Raw genomic sequence first — 19539 nt, 5'->3', positions numbered from 1 at the left:
GTTATTGTATGAATGTATAAGCGATGATTGTATTTTTTTTGTGTGTATTATTCCTATTTGATTGCTTGAAATAAGCCATTTCAAATCAAAAATCAAATCAAAAATATCTGCTCCCACATGTGATCATACCTCACTTGGGGTATCATCCATTTTTGGATGATACCCCAAATGCTTATGTCTTCATGTTCCTATAACTGTCAGGAAGAGCATTCCATGTGTCATAGACAAGTTTCTCTGGTTTTGGGAGGCTTTCAGTTTCGCTCCACTTGTGGCTTTGGCCAAGCTGGGCTTTCTGGCGAGTGACGTCTTCAAGCTCGGCTGTCAGACATTTGAATTTGAACACCCATAAATCTTTTTCGGCTATATCAGCCATTTCCATTTCAGGGTCAGTTTGATTTACTCCTGGATATGTGCTCAATGTGGACGGGTCGATCTTCAGAGGTGAGACAGGAAAAGAGAGTTTCATTTTTTCCTTTCGGAACTCGCAAAATCTGCTTCCAAATGCAGTTTGCAACAATCACACCTTGTAAATAATCACCGTTGAGTGTGTGATCATGATGGGCTTCTTTGAATTCTCTCAGGGAGGGGAAGTGGGAGAGCGTGCCTCGCTGTACATCTCCGGCAGACAGTCAGCTTGAATGACAGAACAGCTTCAAGCATTTGCAGTGCAATGTTTCTCCGCCCCTGAGACTTTCATTCAGCTTGTCACAGTCATATCCACCAAAAAGTGCAGTTATTTGAGCCTCTCAGTATTCTCCAGTTGCGGGTAGTTCAGGTCTTTACTTTTCAGGAATGTTTTCACGTGTTCTAAACAGACGACAAAGCGCCCAAAAACCGCCCCCCTGGACAGCCATCTGACTTTGTTGTCTAGCAGGAGATCAGAATATTCGCTTTCAACTTCATCAAGCAATGCACAGAACTGATGGTGGTTCAATGCTTTTGCAATGATCTTGTTCACCATCTCGATGACAAGGTTCACCACCTCCACACACTCCGATGGGAATATTTGTGCCTCTTGATGCAAGATGCGGTGGAATGTAAGCAGATCTCGATCCAGTGCTTTCTGTAGCAAAGTCACAAACCCCCTTTTTGATGCTCTCATGCTGGGTGCCCCATCTGTAGCCACTGAAATCAGGCTGTTGGTGTTTATTCCATTGTCATTTAAATACTTCAGCACAGCCTCACATGTCCCCCTCCCCCGTGTTTGGCCTTTCAGTGGTATTAATTGGATAATTTCTTCTTGAGGCCCTTTGGAGTTCACATACCTGCACAAAAGTCTGCAGTCTGTTCAATATCGACCACATCACACGACTCATCACATCAATTGAGTATGCTGGCGCTGAATTAAGGTCCTTGATTTGCTGATTGGTGATGTTGCCTGCTATTTTAATTGCCCTTTCCTTCACTGTTTTAGCAGAGAGAGGCATGTCTTTGATTTTCTGTGTTATCTCGGTTTTGTATTTGAAGTCTTTAAATAAGTGTTCTGATATTTTGATGGAAGAATCCTTCAAGTAGTCACCATCTGTGAACAGTTTTCCACGTTTTATTATCTCCCGGGTTGCAACAAAACTTGCAGCTGTAGTGGAGTTTGGAGATGCAATCCACTTCTTAAATATAATTTTGCGCTCCTCTAATTTCTCCAGAAGTAATGCAATCGCACTTTTCCTCTCTTTCCCAACTGGATACTCGGCTACAAATGTAACCTGCCTTCCCTGGAAATGTCTTTAAACATTACTCATTTTGTTATTTGACAAAGCAAACATTCAGGCAATCCTTCCACATTGGCAATGAATGCAAATGATTCGGTCCAAGAAAAGTTGGATGTTCTGTTCTCCTCAGTTATTGTTATTTTTCCCCCTTAGGATCCATGGCCCATCACACAGCCACCATTTTTTTTACAACAGCCCCCTGGCTGGTGTCCCCCCCTGCTGATAGAAACATGTGTCATGTGTGTTCTTGAAAATGCTCCATGGAGCCACTACGGCAGCGCTAAAAAGCTGCATGCGGCCCCCGCTCTAAAGGAACACATGCAAATAGTTATTTCTCAGTTTTGAAATTGTTTGTATAAAACTTTACAGCAGAAGATTTTTACACACAGATGCAGATTTTTGGTGCCAAAGTTTTCACATCACATCTAAGAGCTTGTCCATTTAGACACATTTGTATCTTCATAATATTCTCTGACTCCTGTTTCTCTGCAGCTAAACATCCAAAAAGCTTCTCTTTTCTTCAGTAGATCCATGTGAGTCCAACTGTTTGAACAGTTTAAGCTGTTTCAGCTCCATGAAATCCAAACCTCAGTGGTTCATCTCTACAGCTGCTGCTCTCCTGAAGTTTTCTGTTCATTCCAGAAACTCTTCATCCTCAAAGAGGAAGAGTCACATTATTGATCTCTCTGACTCTTTAATTGTGTTGCTTCTCACTAAAGAGACTTTCTGTGTTGTTCCATCCATGTTTTTACCAGAGTTGTTCATCTTTAACTCTCCCATCTGAACTTAACTATCTCTCCACTAACGACATCACTGAGCTTCAGAAAGAAGCATTTTCTAAATGTTCCAGAGTCTCTGTCCTGGACTTTTAGGAACTGATCCTTCCAGAATGTGAATGTGGATTTGAGCTTCTTCATGGTCTACATCTGCAGTTTTCATTGAATCAGCTTCTCTAGTTTCAGAAACACAAACTGCTCTGGTTCAGAGAAATGTTCTGTTCAGACAGAATGGGATTGAAACCCAAAGTGTGGTTTTCTCAGAAGAGCAGAGATCTTTCTGCTTCTGTTTGACTGCATGAAAGCAGCAGAGACCAGAAGTGAGACAGAAACTCTGAGAGTGGAAGTGAGCTCTGAATGCTGAATGTGTCTGTGTTTGGACTCCCAGCAGAACTGTGCTGCTCTCTCATGTTCCTGTGGTTTCAGGAGGAGCAGAAGAAAACAGACTGATGGACTTCAGGATAACTGAACACGTGCACAACTCTACATTTCCTCTTTCATGCTGTCACTTCCTGCATGAATCTTTCATCTAATAACTGCAGGAATATTTGTCATTTTCTTCTCTCATTTCACACAGCAGTTCACCAAGTTCCTCCACTGCAGACAGAGACAGTCATGTTGATCTGAACATTAGAGAAACTCATCATGGAGCTGAAATATGATCCTGATTCACTCAGATGACACTTTAACAGCACACAGGTTTTTGGAGCACACTTTCTCACAGTGTGGGTCTATTACTACTACTACTACTATTACTACCCCATCTTTGGATCTGGAACTGGACTGTTTGTAACGGGTAAGAAGAACCATTTCTGCTCCTTCAGCTGTTTGATTGTAGAAAATGTGTTTCAAGTCAGTTTCTGCTGCTTCAGCTTCACATGTTAGTTTGTTCATCATTAGCAGAGAATTCATCAAGCAGCCATTGTTCCAGAAGAAAAGCTGAATCATTTCTGCAAACATGTTGAAATCTCACTGAACAACTAAACTGATTCTTGATTTCTGCAAATCTGAGTGATGTTCCAAATATTTAGAGTTTGATGGTCTAGCTGATTCTGGAACATCTGCTGGTTTCTGAGAACAAGATCAGATCTGAGCTTCAACTAAATTTGACTGAAGTTTGGAAACAAAACGGAGGAAAATGATCATTTTAAAGTAAATAATGATTCACAAAAAAAGGGTTAAATTAGTCTTTACTTTAAATCAGTGTAAATTAAATCAAAATGATAATTTTAGACTTAATGTAATGTAAAAAGGCAAAATTTGAAAAAATTCAAAGCACTTTGCATAATTACCTTTAAGTGTTAATGAAGTACTTAGCATTATAAACCAAATGAGATTAATTATTGATTATAAAATGTTAATTCCTCTCTTTTTGAAATATTTAGACTTTAAAAATTTAGAAAAATCTAAAAAGTCATTAATATAAAATTAAAGGATTTATTTGACTAACTTAACATGTTTTATGTCTCATTTTTCTGTTTTGAATATTTTCGAAAATCTAAAAAAGTTTAGAGTAAAAGACAAAGTTGTATTTTTGCTTCATCAAATCAACTAATGGTTTTTAGTTTTTCGTAATAAAATGTATTATTTTTGCAATATAAAAAGAAAGCTTTATTTAAATGTTGACTATAAATGTTATCATAGAAAAACCAAGGAAAATCTTTAGATGAATTCAAAAAAATATTTATTTGATTAAATTCAGCGTATTTAATATTTTTAATCACAGATTTAATGTTTAATTTCTAAAGATCTTTTTGTTCCAAATGAGTTAGTCTGAGTGTAGAAATGATTTGCAGCCGTCGTGTCTCCTGATGACGGTTTGATGTGAAGCTGAATCCAGTGAGTGAAGTGAACTTTGTGCTGCATTGATGAGGAGTTTAGTGATCAGAGTTCATGGAGTTTCCAGGATCAGACTGAATGCACTTCTGGAAGCTGCTGTTGACTGTGTGAGTGTGTGTCTGTGCTGCTTGTTGCTGCTGTCAAACTTCAGATGAGTCCGTAGTGAAGCCCGTGGTGAGCGTGTACCCAGCAGCATCCAGAGTCCATGTGGAGGGGAGCAGCTCCCTGCTGTGTCTGGCCTCAGCCATGTTTCCTCCTGTGGTCCAGTTCTCCTGGAAAAGACAGAAGAACAACGGACCACTGGAGGACCTGACCTCTGAAGAGCAGCTGGATCTCAGAGAGTCGGGACACAGCGCCTCCATCCTGCTGGTTCATCAGCAAGAGGACAGCTCCTATGAATACATCTGCTCCGTCAAACATGAGGGGGGCACAGTGGAGGCCCAAACAGAAGGTAATGAAGGCTTGGTGACTGTGTTCAACAGAGATTCAGCTTCTTGTGGAGATGCTGTCAAGGAGAGGAGGTGAACGGAGGACTGACATTTTTCTCTGCAGTTCCAAACATTTGACTCTTTCTCTGTTTCAGAAATTTCTCAATCCTTCAGGAAGATCTTCCATGACACGAAGCTGCTCTGCCTGCTGTACTCAGTGCTGATAGTGAAGAGTCTGGTGTACTGCTGTGGACTCTCTCTGCTGATGATCCTCAGAAACAAGGGAGCATCCACCAACTCCAAACATGCTGAATGACTGTTTTCTGCTGGTCTTTTCTCTCCATCAAATCTCCTCCTTTCATCTCATTCATCACTTTGATCACAGTTCTCAAATGTTCTTCATGACTTGCTGTAGATCCTTCATCAAACTGTGTCAGCTGTGTTGTGGAGATGGAACTTTGCAGTTTTCTGCTTTTTCATTTACATTTTCTGTTTATACACATTGATCCATATTCTTACATTTTTTTACAACAATATTCTCAATAAACTGAAAGACAATTTTCTTGTTTGAAGACATTTAATTGTAAGTTTGTGATTCTTTCAAGAACATCAACAAATCAAAAGTTTCCATGCAGCAGAATAAAGACAGAGAGCAGAGAGGAGGGAGGTTGATGAGTGAACAGCAGCAGATATGAATCTGCTCTCAGTGGTTTGGATTACAGGAAATGCTGCTGACAGACAATCAAACTGCCTGCAGATGTGTGTGTTTGTGCTCTGCAGCCTTCACACCCTGAACTCTGGCTACACAATTGAAAACAAACACAAGAGAAATACACAAACATCATGTTTGTGTTTCTGATTATGACAAATATTCTCCTGTTTTCTGTTTTAGACATTGGTTTCAGTACATATAGAATCACAAATCCCAAAATATGTGTATTCATGTTTTATTTCTTCATGAGGATTCTGAATTCAGAGCTTTAAATGAATCATCACTTCCATTGTCTCTAATCATGGGTAGAGGAGAGAGGGTAAAGAGGGGAAGATGGAGAGGATAAAAACAAAAAATCATGAACCAGAAGAAAGAAAATCTAAAAATAGACAACAATTAAGGCTGCACGGTGGCGCAGTGGTTAGCGCTCTTGCCTCACAGCAAGAAGGCCCCCGGTTCAAGTCCCAGCTGGGGGACATGAAAAACACAACATCAATGGGGGACCTTTCTGTGTGGAGTTTGCATGTTCTCCCCGTGCATGTGTGGGTTTTCTCCGGGATCTCCGGCTTCCTCCCACCGTCCAAAAACATGCTACATAGGTTGATTGGCAACTCTAAATTGTCCCTAGGTGTGAGTGTGAGAGTGAATGGATGTGTGATTGAGGATATTCTACCCTGCGACAGAGTGGCGACCAGTCCAGGGTATCCCTTGCCTACGCCCAAGTGGCTGGGATAGGCTCCAGCAACCCCGTGACCCCGAAAGGGAATAAACGGTTAAGAAGATGAATGAATGAATGAATGACAACAATTAAAGTTTTTTGAAACGTAATTGTTTTTTTTCAATAAACTTTATTGCACATCTTTCAATTTACAGAAATTCACAATCACTTGCACAATAAAGAAACAATTTTTAATATCAAACACACATATAAGACCAAAAAATAATAATAGTAATAATTCCTGAGTGTGCCTCTTTTTATTTTATTTTCGTATGCAAACCAAGTTAGGGTGAACAAATGTTATAAATGCGCATATGTTTTATATACAAAACAAAACTTAAATAATAGGCAAAGGCAAGGCAAAAAACAATTCAAAATAACAATACTTTTGATATATTTTGATAAATTACTGTAGTTTTCTTGTTTTTGTTTGGAATGCATTTAAGACACTTATAATAATCAGAAAAATAATTTAGAAAAATACTAAACAAAGGGCATGTATTTTTCCATTTACATAAATGACTGAAATGTTTGCATAAAATAATAACAACATAAATGACATCACAAATTCCTGGGTCCAGATTTTTTAATAAAGAAAAAAACTGCATCAGGTAAAGAAAAAAAGAGAATATTTAAAACTTTGAGTAACAACCAATTCAGAATATCAGTCCAAAATATTTTTATCTGGTTGCAACTGTAAAAGAGATGTTCTAATGTTTCAGTTTCAGATGAACAGAATATGCATGGTTCCGATTGAAAATTGAATCTTTTATGTAAAAAATCTCCAACAGGGTAAATTCCTACAGGGAATTGCTTTACAGACTTTGTTATAACAGTTACTACAATCCTTAATTTTGTATTTAGTTACAAACTCATTGTATGATAACAGCCTTCCATCAGTATGCATCAAGTCATGACAAACACACACACCATTATCATACCATTCAGACATAAACAAGGATTTCTTGTTTACAGTTATAAATCTGTTGTTCCATAAAACAGTATTCTGAGGGGAGAAGTTATGGGTGGAAAGCATCTTCCCAAATTCTATGGCTTGTAAAAGTTTGATAGTTTCATTGGTATTTTTGTTGTAATATACCGGTAATCACATTTCAACAAAAACTCCAGTCCCCCGACCTTCTCAAAAAGTTTGTTTGGGATATGATACCACATAGAATGAGGCTGGGAAATACAATCTTTTAACCATTTAATTCTAAACGCTACAATTTGTCATTCTAAAACTTTTAAATAAAACATTTTATTAGCAAACTGAAACATGACAAACGATGAGGAGAAACAAAACTGTGACAAAACAGAGCAGATGACCTGACAAGGAAGAACAGAAACCAAGACACTTAAATAGGCTGAGGGTCATTAACTGAACTGAAGACAGCTGTGGATCATGAACCTGAAGGTGGAGTGACTGACAAAGAAAACCAAAAACATGACCAAGAACAAAACCACAGAATCCGTACATATTTATTCCACTGAAATTATGAAGAACAGCGGGCTAATTAGACATCCTTGGCGACCACCTCTATTTACAGGAAAACTGTTGGAGAAACCTTGGTTAAGAGCAATGTTGCTATTTATGTCTTTGTAAAACATTTTTATTATGTTACAACATTTTGATTCAAAGCCAAAGGTTTCCATGGCATTAAACAAAAAGGCGTGTTCTAATGAGTCGAAGGCCTTAAAAAAATCAAACAAGAGGATAAGACTTTCCTGGGAAATAATTTGGTTATAATCTAATAAATCTAAGATTAAGTGAGTGTGGTGATGAATATGTCGCCCCTTAGTAAAGGCTGATTGTGATTCGTCTATGATCTGAGCGATTCCTGATTTCAGTCTGTTAGCATAGACATGTCCTAATATTTTATAATCACAACAAAGAAGTGTGATTGGTCTCCAATTATCAATTACTAACACATCTTTGCCTGGTTTGGGGTAAAAGGGAAATAATGCCTCTTTTCATTATAGGTGATAACATTTGTTTGTCAATGCATTCATTGAATGCCTCAAACAACATTTCTCTGATGTCATTCCAAAAGTGTTTATAGAACTCAGCTGTAATTCCATCAGGTCCTGGTGACTTACCACTGGTCATTTGGGAAACAGCTGGATCAAGCTCATCTATAGTAAGTTCAGATTCCGTGATATATCTGAATGTCTTGTCTATTTTAGGGGCTTTATCCTAAATTAACCTTTCAAATAAAAGTGTGTTTTGATTTGAATATTGAGCAGTGTAAAGGTTTTTATAGAAGTTAGTGATATAATCCTTAATATTGTTTTGGTCCTCCACTAGAGAGTTTTCAAACTGTAACTTAGTGATAGATTTTTTCCTTTGTCTTCTTTTTTCAAAGTTAAAAAAGTAAGTCGAATTTTTTCCCCCATCTTCAATCCACTTTGCCTCCGAATGAATAAATGCTCCTTTGGCTTTTTCAGTATAGAGTTCATCTAATTGAGATTGCAGTTTGTTAATTTCAATGACAGTCTCCTTTCTCATGTTTATTTCAATTACATATGTGGAAATTATTTCAGTCTGTTCTTGACTTTTGTTTCTAGCCAAAACTTTTCCTTCTAAAATCACAGTTTTTCTAATATTAATTTTTAACCACTACCATCTGTTAGTCGGATACAGGTATGGTATTTCTTTTATTTCAAAAATAAGCGATTCTATCATTTTACAAAAGTTTGTGTTATTTAAAAGGTTATTGAGGTTCCAGTGGGAAGTTCCAGTTTTTGGTGGTTTTTCTTTCAGGGGAAAGGGCCAGAGTGATAGCACAATGGTCAGTGAAAGGAGAGTGGGAGATATTACAATTCAAGGTTGAAGATGCTAGATTACTTGTTACTAACCAGTAATCTATTCTTGAGCATTGAGAGAGTTAAGAGTTATTCCAGGTGTTTTGGAGCTTATTTGGATTTTTTCTACACCAAATATCAATAAGGTCTAGAGAGCTAAAAAAATTCAGAAATGATTTTATTGAAACGAGGAGAGTTGTGTTGAGTTAGATATCTGTCCTGGTTTTCATGTGGTACTACATTGAAATCACCTGCAACAATAACCTTGTCAGTTGCATACGTCTGTTTCCAGTTAAGCATATGATTTATGTTTGTAAACAATCTGTTTTTTTGTCCTTTTATTAAAACCATAAACGTTAATAAGAATATATTTAGTGTCGTCCACCTCAATGTTAACTATTATCCATTTTGGGTCATTTTTATGATCAATAATTTTACCATCAAAATTATGTACGAAAATTGCCACTCCTGCTGAACAAGGACTTCCATGAGATAAATAAATGTTTCCACTGCCCCACTGAGATTTCCAAACATCAAAATCCTCTACAGTACTGTATGTTTTTTGAAAGAAAACACAGTTAACGCTGACTTGTATTGCCTTGCAGTAAAGAAAATTGCCTTGCGCTTTGCCACAATCTTAAAACGACCGACATTTAAAGATAAAAAAAAGAACCATAAAGATTAGCTAGAAAGTATGGTCCAAGGGAATTTTTTTGGCGAATGCACACAAAAGGCAGGAGATGGAGGTACCAAAGTTAAAATTATTTTATTAGAAAACGTTAAAACCAATTAAAAATAGACCCGTTAAAAATACACACACACAAAAACAAAACAAAAAAGAAACAGATTCAGTCCCCTGAAGACCAGAAGAGTTAGGGGAGGGGGAGGCTCCCAGACAACAAAATAACATTTCACCCCACTTACATAATGCAGACCACACACACTCGTGAACCCTTCACCCAAGGACACGTCACTCCAAACCGGGCCAAAGCCTCCACCTAGAACTCAGGACTGACACAACTGGGTCCTCAGCACCGAAAAGAATAAAAGAATTGTATAAAAATTCTTAAAACAAAAATAAAAGAAACTCTCATGGGAGTAGGTCAACCCTTAGGGTGCTGCTGGATGGAGAGAGTGCGGCCGAGCTTTTATTTTAGTGGGCGGTGGGGGAGAATTCAGGCGTAAACACCCCGTTAGTCCTCATTTACTGAAGAGCACCCAGGCCCGGCAGAACCCTGGCGAGCGGGAGCGTCAGAAAGTCCCAGAAAGACTGTTCATCACCTGGGAGGCACGCTGAAACGCAGAGGCTATAATTCGGCTCAAAATCTGTGCCTAAAGTTTTCATCCGGAGCTGTGAGGCTAACCGGAGGTTAGGATGTGAGCAGGATGTGAGCAGTTCCAATGGCCAAATGCTGCCCATGACCAACTGAGGGCTTCTTAGCCTTTTTACAGTGCCCCATGAGGCCACTGCCTGTTATCATCCTCCCCACTGCACCTGAGCCAATTAATCCTGAAACAAAAGCAATTACCGGTAACTCCATAAAGGGCTATAATACAGTTTCAAATTTCTGAACCTGTTTCCTCAAAGCTGTAATAACATTCAACACAATAACATACCAGCTTTGGATTTATTTTCTCTCTTCTCCTTAAGGAAGATGTCTTTGTCCATTCAGTCTAGATGAAGGAGTGTTGGTTTTATGCTTTGACCTGATGACCATCGATGACCGCGTAGGCGTCCTTTAAAAAGGCCTTGAGTCCTCTCCTCCTCACTTCCTGCACTCTCGGCCAAAGACGCTGATGAGTCTCCCTGTCTTCTTTGCAAAAGTCTTCTTTGAAACGAATATTCAGATCTTTGCAGATTTTTTGCATTTTTTGACATTCTCCAGACTTGGTCTCAAACTATTGGATGATAATTTGTCTTGGTTGGTTGTTTTTTCCTTTCTGTCCAAGCCGATGCACTGACACCACTGTGTTCTGCAGTTCCTCAACGTTGACCGATATCACTTTTGGAAGGATCTTGAGAATTTCATCTCTTGTGATTTCCCCTTCTTTCTCAGGAAGGGCAATAAGTCGCAGAGACCATCTTCTTTTATATCTTGCATGTTCCAGACACATTTCACGGAGAGAAGCATTTTCTTTTTGCAGAGACACCATCTGCAGTTTGAGGCGGTTCAGATCTTCCACAACACTTTTAACAGCAGCTGTATTTGCATCAACAGATTCTTTAACTTATTTAACTGCATCTGTGATCTCTTGCAGTTGAAACTCATATCCTTTCAGATATTCACTTTGAGTATCAAACTTGGTCGTCAAGGTTTGAATTGCATTAAAGAGGACACTGTTGGATATGTATTCCTTGCGTTCTTGTGGAGCATTCTTTTTAATCTTTTTAGGGTTTGGGCTTTTTACCGGTGTGTGGTGTCTGTTGACTCTCGTCTGATCTTGCGAGGTGTCTTCCTGCTCATCCATCCATTCAACATCTCCCTCGCTGCATGTCTGTCCTGAAGCCACTAGATGGTACTCATGTTCTTTGCTAGCGTAAGCCACTTCTTCTAGTTCGAAAAATACAAATAAAAATGTGGTGAAAAAACCTCTTTCAAGGTGGATCAGGTTGAAAGTTCTTTGCTGTTATTTTCTTTAGCTTTGATTGAACTTCTCACATGGAAAGAGTTGTTTTTTCAGGGGGAACCCACATAAAAGTAACAACTTTCTCCACCATCTTGGTAACACCCCAGGAACAACTGTTATGAAGATCATAAATTCAGTTATGTTCACTTTGAAACAGCTTGATAGCGCCCCCACATGGTAGTTGTGGCTGGGTAGCTCGGTTGGTAAGGTGACAAGCTACCATGCAGGAATCCAGGGTTCGATTCCCGGAGGGGAATAAGCAATGGTACTGGGGGGCAATTACCATATCAATGGCGAGCAGTTAACATCACCCAGTGGGGGTCCTTAGGCAAGGCCCTTAACACTACTGCCTCCCGAGCGCGGTTCAGCTGCAGCTCACCGCTCCCCCAGGGGATGGGTCAAATGCGGAGAAGAATTTCCCCATTGAGGGATGAATACAGTATAAATTTATTATTTTATTTATTAGTTTAGGTTCTTCATTGTGAAGATAAGCAGTTAAATGTTAACGCAGTCAGTGTAGAAAATGAACTAAGCAGATTCAAGCAGAAATTTGAAGTCAGATTTCTGGAGGAGAAGGTTTCACTTTCATGCATCAGTCAGTCAAATATTAAATCATTGATCACAGAGATTCATCAAGAAACAGAACATGAATTGATACTTGTGTATTTTCTCCACAGCTGTTAAACAGCAGATAACAGTGTGTGTTTGTGAGTTCAGCATCAAGCTGAGTGTGTTATGGAACATGAATGTGTTGGAGTGTTTGTGCATCATGTGACCCAGATTCTCTTCATCTGCTGTCAGATTCAAATCAGGAAGATGAAACCACACAGCAGCTTCAGCTGAGCTGTCCGTCTGCAGCAGCAGTCTTCTCTGTGAGCTGCAGGGGCTGATGGGAGCTTGGAGGAGGAGTCCCAAAGAACGTGGTCCTGCTCTCATCTCACAGCTCTCAGGTCCTTCTTTGTCCTCAGCTGCATCAGAACACCACTTCTCCTCAGGTTGAGCAGAGGAAACACGGCTGAACAAAATGCTTTTCCTCCCAGCTGCTGCTCTGTGCTGTCTGTGTTCAGGTGAGTGTTTGCAGCCAATCAGGAGCCAACCAGGTCTACCTGGAACAAACACTGTCATCCTGACCTTCACCTGTCTGTCTGTGTCTCTGCAGCACTGGTTGCCATGGCAGCAGAGCTGATTCAGGAGGATTTAACATTGACCAGGAGAGTTGGTGAAAGTGTCTCTTTCAGCTGTGGAGGAACCCAGGAGTGTTATGATAGCTACAGATTATGGTACCAGAAGAAAGAAACAGAAACATTCAGACTGATTCTTGTCTTTGTTGAAAGTAATGGTTATATAGATAAAGGTTATAATCATCCTCAAAAAGATGATTTCACAGCTGAAAAAACCCAGAGTGGATGTGAATTGAAGATCAATCAAGTCAAAGTGGATCATTCAGCCTCCTACTACTGCAGCTGCTGGAAATCTGATCTCCACAGTGAGAAATGATCCCTGCAGGCTGAACAAAAACCTGCAGATGAACAGATGTTAGTGTTTGTGACAGAAAGAGAGCAGGAAACCACAGCCAGGTTCACATGTTTCACCTCCATCTCACACAGACTCACAAACTCACTGAACTGAGGTTGAAGTGTTTTTTAGGCCACACATCTCAAAGTGTTTAATGGTTAAAAAAAAAAAAACCCACCCCATAGCCCCCCCTTCCCCTCCATTGACCCCATGACCCCACACACAATGAATCCAGACATGAAAGCATGACTGTAGTTCTAAAAGAAACTCATGGCTTGACTCTGCAGGAAATGAAATGAAATCCTGAAATCATGAACCTGTTCTAATTCCTTTGTTCCTTTGTCCAAATGTGTGGAGAATAAATGATCTCTTTCTGAGTTTCCTGAATGCAGAAACCAGAGTGACAGCTTCTGCAGACACAGAAACTCAGAAATCAGTGAGTCTGAAAAAGCTGAGCTTTCAGTCTGCTTTCAATGCAGTGATTAGCAGCTGCTCAGAGAAACACACAAAACAAAGAAGACTGTGGATCTGGCAAAGTTCTGACAATCTGTTTTTTCCAGATGATTCCTTGATGGACTGCTCACCATCTTCTGTCCTTTTGTCCACCTGCTAAACCTCCAGAAAAGTCCACATAGCTGCCCCGATCAGACTCGTTGGGATCAAACTTTCTTTCCGATGGAGATAGGTGGGTCATGCCGATTGTTGATGCCATCGTGTTACATGTAAACGGTTCATTCTGATCATGCGTCACTACAGCTCTGGTTTAACGCCACGCAAAGACAGATGTTTCTCTCCAGAAAAGGCTTTAATCTCAAACAGGACAGACCGGCTGCTCCGCAGACGCACGGTGTGAAGTGCAGACGCCTTGATCTCCCTTCCTATTTTCTCCGACACTCCTCACAAGGGGGGGTGCTGGGAAGGAGTGCTTTGTGCCCTGACGTCTGGACCCTGTGCGGTCCAGACGCGGCTGCCGGTGGACGAAGCGAACCGTGTCTCTGAGCAGAGCAGCCAGACTTAAAGTTTTGTGTTTGGGGGGGGGGGATACTTTGTTACGTGTGGGAGGCTTCAGACTGCCATCTTGCACAGCGGCTTTGGGGCGGTGTTTGAGCTTTTCAAAGCAGAAATGTCGCTCAGTCCTCAGAAACCATTCAAACAATCACGTGGATTTGTGTTTCCAGTCGTGTCCCGACAAAATAAAGGCTGATGTCATTCCTTCATATTTATGTGCAGCCAAGATGCAGATTGCAGAATTTCCATCGATTTTATGTTCATCCAGGCTAAATGTTGTTGTTAGCGCATGTTAGCCTTCACCTAACCATTCTTCCGGCTTCGTTCTGCCACAAAAGAAGCACTGACTACACAGATTACAAAATAAAACGAGCAAACAGTGGCTTCATAATAATCATAACAATAATAAAAGCATGTTTAGAAGATCATCTTGTACATTACGGAGCTCTTAAATATATGTATGTGACGGCTCGGCTTGTTTACATCGGGACTCGTTTCCTCTTCCGGTATTTTAACCAGAATTGCGCATGTGCAACTGATTTATTCTGACCCAAAGTGCTGCTCATGTAAACGTTTGTTCTAATCGGAAAAAGGTTTTTGGGCCCATGTACGCGGTTAAATTCTAATCCGACCATTGATCCGATCAAGATATTTTGCACATGAAACCGTGGCTAAAGTCTTCATCAGTCTGTTAGTGAGAGGCAAGCTGCTGCTGATGCTGTTATTGTGTTTGTAAACATTGTGTTTGTAAACATTCGTTGATTCAACTCTAAACAGGTTGTGTTTGTTAAAAAGACCCAAAGTTTGTGCAGAAACTCAGCTTCCAGCTCTTTGCTCCAAACATCTGGATGCTGTTTTGTGAACTTAAGTCTGATCAGGAAATTCTTTCAGTTTAGTGACGTTCAGCAGGAAAATAACAAACATTATATTTCAGTCAGACAACGCATGCAGTAAGAGATTTTATTTTCTCATTCTTTTAGTTTGGCAAAAGATCTCCATAAAACTTTAGGGTAATAACTACCCCTAACGGAGCTCACAGGTGGAAGCCGGGGAGGAGGGTGGGGCCATGAACGCAGCGCTTGGGCTGAAGGAAGAGAAGGAAAACTTGCACACCTGGACTTAAAAAGATGCTGAACAGGTGAGTTGATTAACTGAACCACCCTAGGGAGGAGGAACCGAAGTAACTGCACTGCTAGAGTAGTCTGCCTGAAATGTTCCCAAAGGTCGCTGACTTCAGTCAGACAACTCATGCAGTGAGACATTTTATATTCACATTATTTTAGTTTGGCATAAGGCTCCATTCAATTACATAAGACAAGATCTCCATAAAACTTTAGGGTAATAACCTACCCCCAACACCAAAAGATCATCAAGGTTAGAGAGAATGTAAATGTATATCAGTGTGTGATAAGATGAAGTGTGTATTCAGACATTCCATATTCAGACTTACAAGTATGACTGCTATGTGTGACCCGGCACCATTGACCATTGGGCCGCCCCCATTTGAGTCCATTGCCACGAAGGGAACACACTGTCTAGATTGAAGAAAAAAGAGGCAGGCAAATTGAACGTGGAGCCAATGTCTGCAAAGTTGCTGTAGGGAACTATAAATTGAAACCGCCATGAACAAACCTGTAAGTACTACAAATGACTTAACGGCCATAATTTCAATGCTTCCAGCTGGTAAATAATAATACGAGCTTAAGAACATCCTAAGTTTGTGGCTTCCACCTGCCAAATATAGTAATCAAACATCCATAATCCTAGAAATTGTATTCCATTCTGCTGATAAAAAAAAGGTTAATTTAAGTCTGAAGTCTCTTTGGAACGCAGAGGAGGTCCACCGCCCCATCACTTTGAAGTGTAGTCGTCGTTGCGGCTCCAGTTCAAGGAGTGCAGGGGCAACGATCTGCAGGGAAGCTGCAGGACGAGCAGAGACTGTGGAACTTGGAAGCCAGCCCACTTTGTCAAAGATTTCACATCATCCGCCAGAAACGGAAGTGCTGACCGGGGAGTAGGGGGGCACAGGCTCAGGAAGCGATGCATAGATAAAGACAAAAGCAGTACTGGTCTTGGCAATGAATATACAAATAACTTAGAAACTGATCAGTTTTAGAATGCTTGAAATAAAGGGAATAAAAGTGCTTTTAAAGAACAAACATTCAACAGAGAATCGACAGTGAAATATGGAACCTGCATGGAATCTTAACACCCCCACACCATAAGAAGGCAATGAAATGAGAAGGAGAACAGCGAGTATGGAGATCCGGCGAAGAACACAGTGCTGCAGTAAAGGATGAACATCTTCCACACCTGGACTTAAATAGGACGCTGAACAGGTGAGTTGATTGACTGAACCGCCCTGGGGGAGTAACCGAAGTAAACGCCTGCCTGAGTTGCCTGCCTTGAAATGCTCCCAAGGTCGCTGACTTAATTAGGGCCCGAGCACGGAGTGCAAGGACCCTATTGTAATTCGAATGTTTATTAGGGCCCGAGCACGGAGTGCAAGGACCCTATTGTATCTGTTAGGTTTATTATTATTATTATTATTATTATTATTATTCTTCCGACTTTTCCGTCGCCTTTTTGAGGCCTTTAACATACCCCAAAACTCACCAAATTTTGTATACACATCAGGAGTCGCGAAAAATTTCATATTTTCTAGGAGAACGGCATAGGTAAACAAAAATGGCTCGATAGCGCCACCTGCAAAATTTGTTTTCGCGAGCACCTCCATATGCTTTATAGTACAAACCTGATTTTAACAGGGCATGTTCATCGGATAGAAACCTACAAAAAAGTCTCTTGGGACCAAGCTGTCAGTCGCACAGGAAGTCTGATATTTTGATGACAATATGTCATTTTTGCTGTATTTTGGTCATTTGCAGGCCTCGCTCTAGAACGAACTCCTCCTAGAGATTTGAGAGTAATGACTCCAAACTTTGGTTTTGTAAACTAGACACATGTCCGATGTTAAATTGCAAAGCTTTTAAGTTTTTATGGATGTTTGTGACCATGGCGGCGCGTCAAAATTGGAGGTCGTTTCGAAAACACGCCATGAAAAGAAAAATGGCCATTACTCAGCCATGCATAATCCAATCTGATCCAAAATTGATGTGCATGATTGTAGTCTGACTCTGAACACATCTGCAGTGAAAAAATCTGGAAAAAGTGTAGCGCCACCTGCTGGCAAGAGGAAATGACATGTTTTACTTGGAGCATCACTACTCCGAGTAGGATGAGCCGACACACCTGAAAATGACGTCCACCTGTTGAAAAGCCATTGAAGTTTACTCTGACAAAAAACCATAACTTTCAATGCGGGGGTGTGGTCGTGACAGAGCTGCAAAGTTGGGCATCTCGCTATGCACACAAAAGTTGCTCTCACGTGCACATTCCTTGTCCAATCTCACTGAAATTCAATGGATATGAAGAAGCTTCTATTCTGAACCCATGGATATGACAATCTTGGACGAGCTCTATAGCGCCACCTAGTTATTGCATTGGGCACATTCTGCCCTGTATTTTCTCTTTGCTTTGTCCGATGTGCATGAAATTAAAACTGGAGATACTCAGAAGGGTCCTCTCTCATCATGTAAAGTTTCATGGGTGTACACCTGACGGTGCCTGCGTAACAGGAAGTGGTCGATTATGTGCACCCAAATAATAGAAATTTATTATAAATCAGCCGTTTGTCTCAGGAAGCTGAGATTTCAGAATTAGATGCCTTTAATAACCTCCAGCTTTGATATGTAACACTATAGGGTCTACGAGAAACTTCATCACTTGATTTTTTTAATGAAATTTTGGACTGAACAAAGATTTTTAGCATAAATTCTGTTTAGGTTATCAGCACCAGGAATTCAACTTTCATAGGCATTTATGTGCTACTGCTTCCTAAAAAAATTCAGAATGATTGAAGTTACAGGTGACATCTTAGAGAGCATTACATCCAAAAAGGTCCGAAAACGTCTTTTTAGGCAAAACTACAAACACCTATTTTTTTTCATAACTTAATCATCATATATCAACACCATTTATTTTTTTAAATGTAGGGATCTGTGTTTGCTGCCTTCCATATTTTTTTCAGAAGTCCAGGTGAAACAGATGATTTTAAAAAAATCCTGATTCATCCCAAAACCTGTGCTTTTTCCGTCTGGACTCCAAACAAGTGTGTTTTAAAATTACTTATGCTTCAAATATCCACACCAAGTTTCACACGCATATAGCTGAACATGTCTAAATGCTTCTTGAATATTCTTTACAGATATAAAATGAACTGGTCAACTGTAGGATGTCATTTCCTCTTACATGCTTAAGTCTTTTCCTCATGCTGCAGCCTGCTCCTCAATCATCCCTGTTGCTGGAGTCAAATTTCACCCCCCCCCCCCCCCCCACACACACACACACCAGCTGCCAGTTCATATGCTAACTAACCCAGCAGTGAGGTGACAAGAGTTTAGACACAAGAGGGAGGGCAGACTGCTTTTTCATTTGTTTTGTATGTCTTTCATAGATTTTTATGAATAATCATTGCTTTTCTAGTCATGTAAAATGCAATTAACCTAATATTTTATCTTTTTTTTTTACAAACAAAACATATGAATGTGCTCCAAAACAAAACCCAACTCTCAGTACAGTTCTACAGATGTAACATAAGACTTAGACAGTAAATGTCTCTTTTATCCTTTTTTAATCAATGCTGCAACTTCTTTTCCTTAATATAAATCCAATGAAATTAAACTACAAAACCAAAAAACACAACGTATAGCAAATTTCTCTAAATAAATTATGTGTATATACAATATGTAGCACTTTTAAACAAAATAATAACAAATCCTTCCAATACAAGCACAGAAAAATGGAACACAAAATTTAAAACCCAAATTTGAAATGGCAATTTTAAAAAGATAATTTTTTCAGCCTGCTAAAAGTGCACAATTGTAAAAGCTCTTTTATATAGACAACTGTTTGGTTGCTTAGAGCTCTAAATATAAAAACAATGCCTTTATGGACGTGGCACGGATGGCACGGATGTTCAGCAGGGTAAACCCCAGGAAAGCGGCGGGACCTGATGGAGTTCCCGGAAAGGTTCTGCGGGCCTGCGCCGATCAACTCTCCCAGGTCTTCACAAAAATCTTCAACCTGTCGCTAGCTCAGGCTTTCATCCCTGCTTGCCTGAAGTCATCCACTATCATCCCGATACCCAAAAAGTCCTCATCCACAGCCTTCCTCACGGACTTCCGCCCAGTTGCACTCACTGCTGTCATCACAAAGTGTCTGGAGCGGCTGCTCCTGGGACACATCAAAGACTCCCTCCCTCCAATCTTCGTCCCCCACCAGTTTGCTTACAAAGCAAACAGATCAACGGATGATGCCATTTCCATCACCCTCCACACTGCGC

The 19539-nt window shown here is 40.1% G+C and overlaps 1 protein-coding gene across 1 annotated transcript; it reads left to right on the top strand.

Moving 5' to 3' along the window:
• Positions 1–4396: 4396 nt before the first annotated feature.
• On the top strand, positions 4397–5255 carry LOC144986710 (uncharacterized). Its single transcript, XM_078934482.1, has 2 exons — positions 4397–4775; positions 4908–5255. Exons 1-2 carry the CDS (start codon positions 4571–4573, stop codon positions 5066–5068), a joined length of 366 nt encoding a protein of 121 aa, XP_078790608.1. The 5' UTR covers positions 4397–4570; the 3' UTR covers positions 5069–5255.
• The last annotated feature ends 14284 nt before the right edge of the window (positions 5256–19539 follow it).

This window comes from Oryzias latipes, chromosome 17 (genome assembly GCF_053564925.1).
Source record: "Oryzias latipes strain Hd-rR chromosome 17, Olatipes_Hd-rR_3.1".
Classification (NCBI taxonomy): Eukaryota; Metazoa; Chordata; class Actinopteri; order Beloniformes; family Adrianichthyidae; genus Oryzias; species Oryzias latipes.
This window is presented reverse-complemented; position numbering and strand designations above follow the sequence as displayed.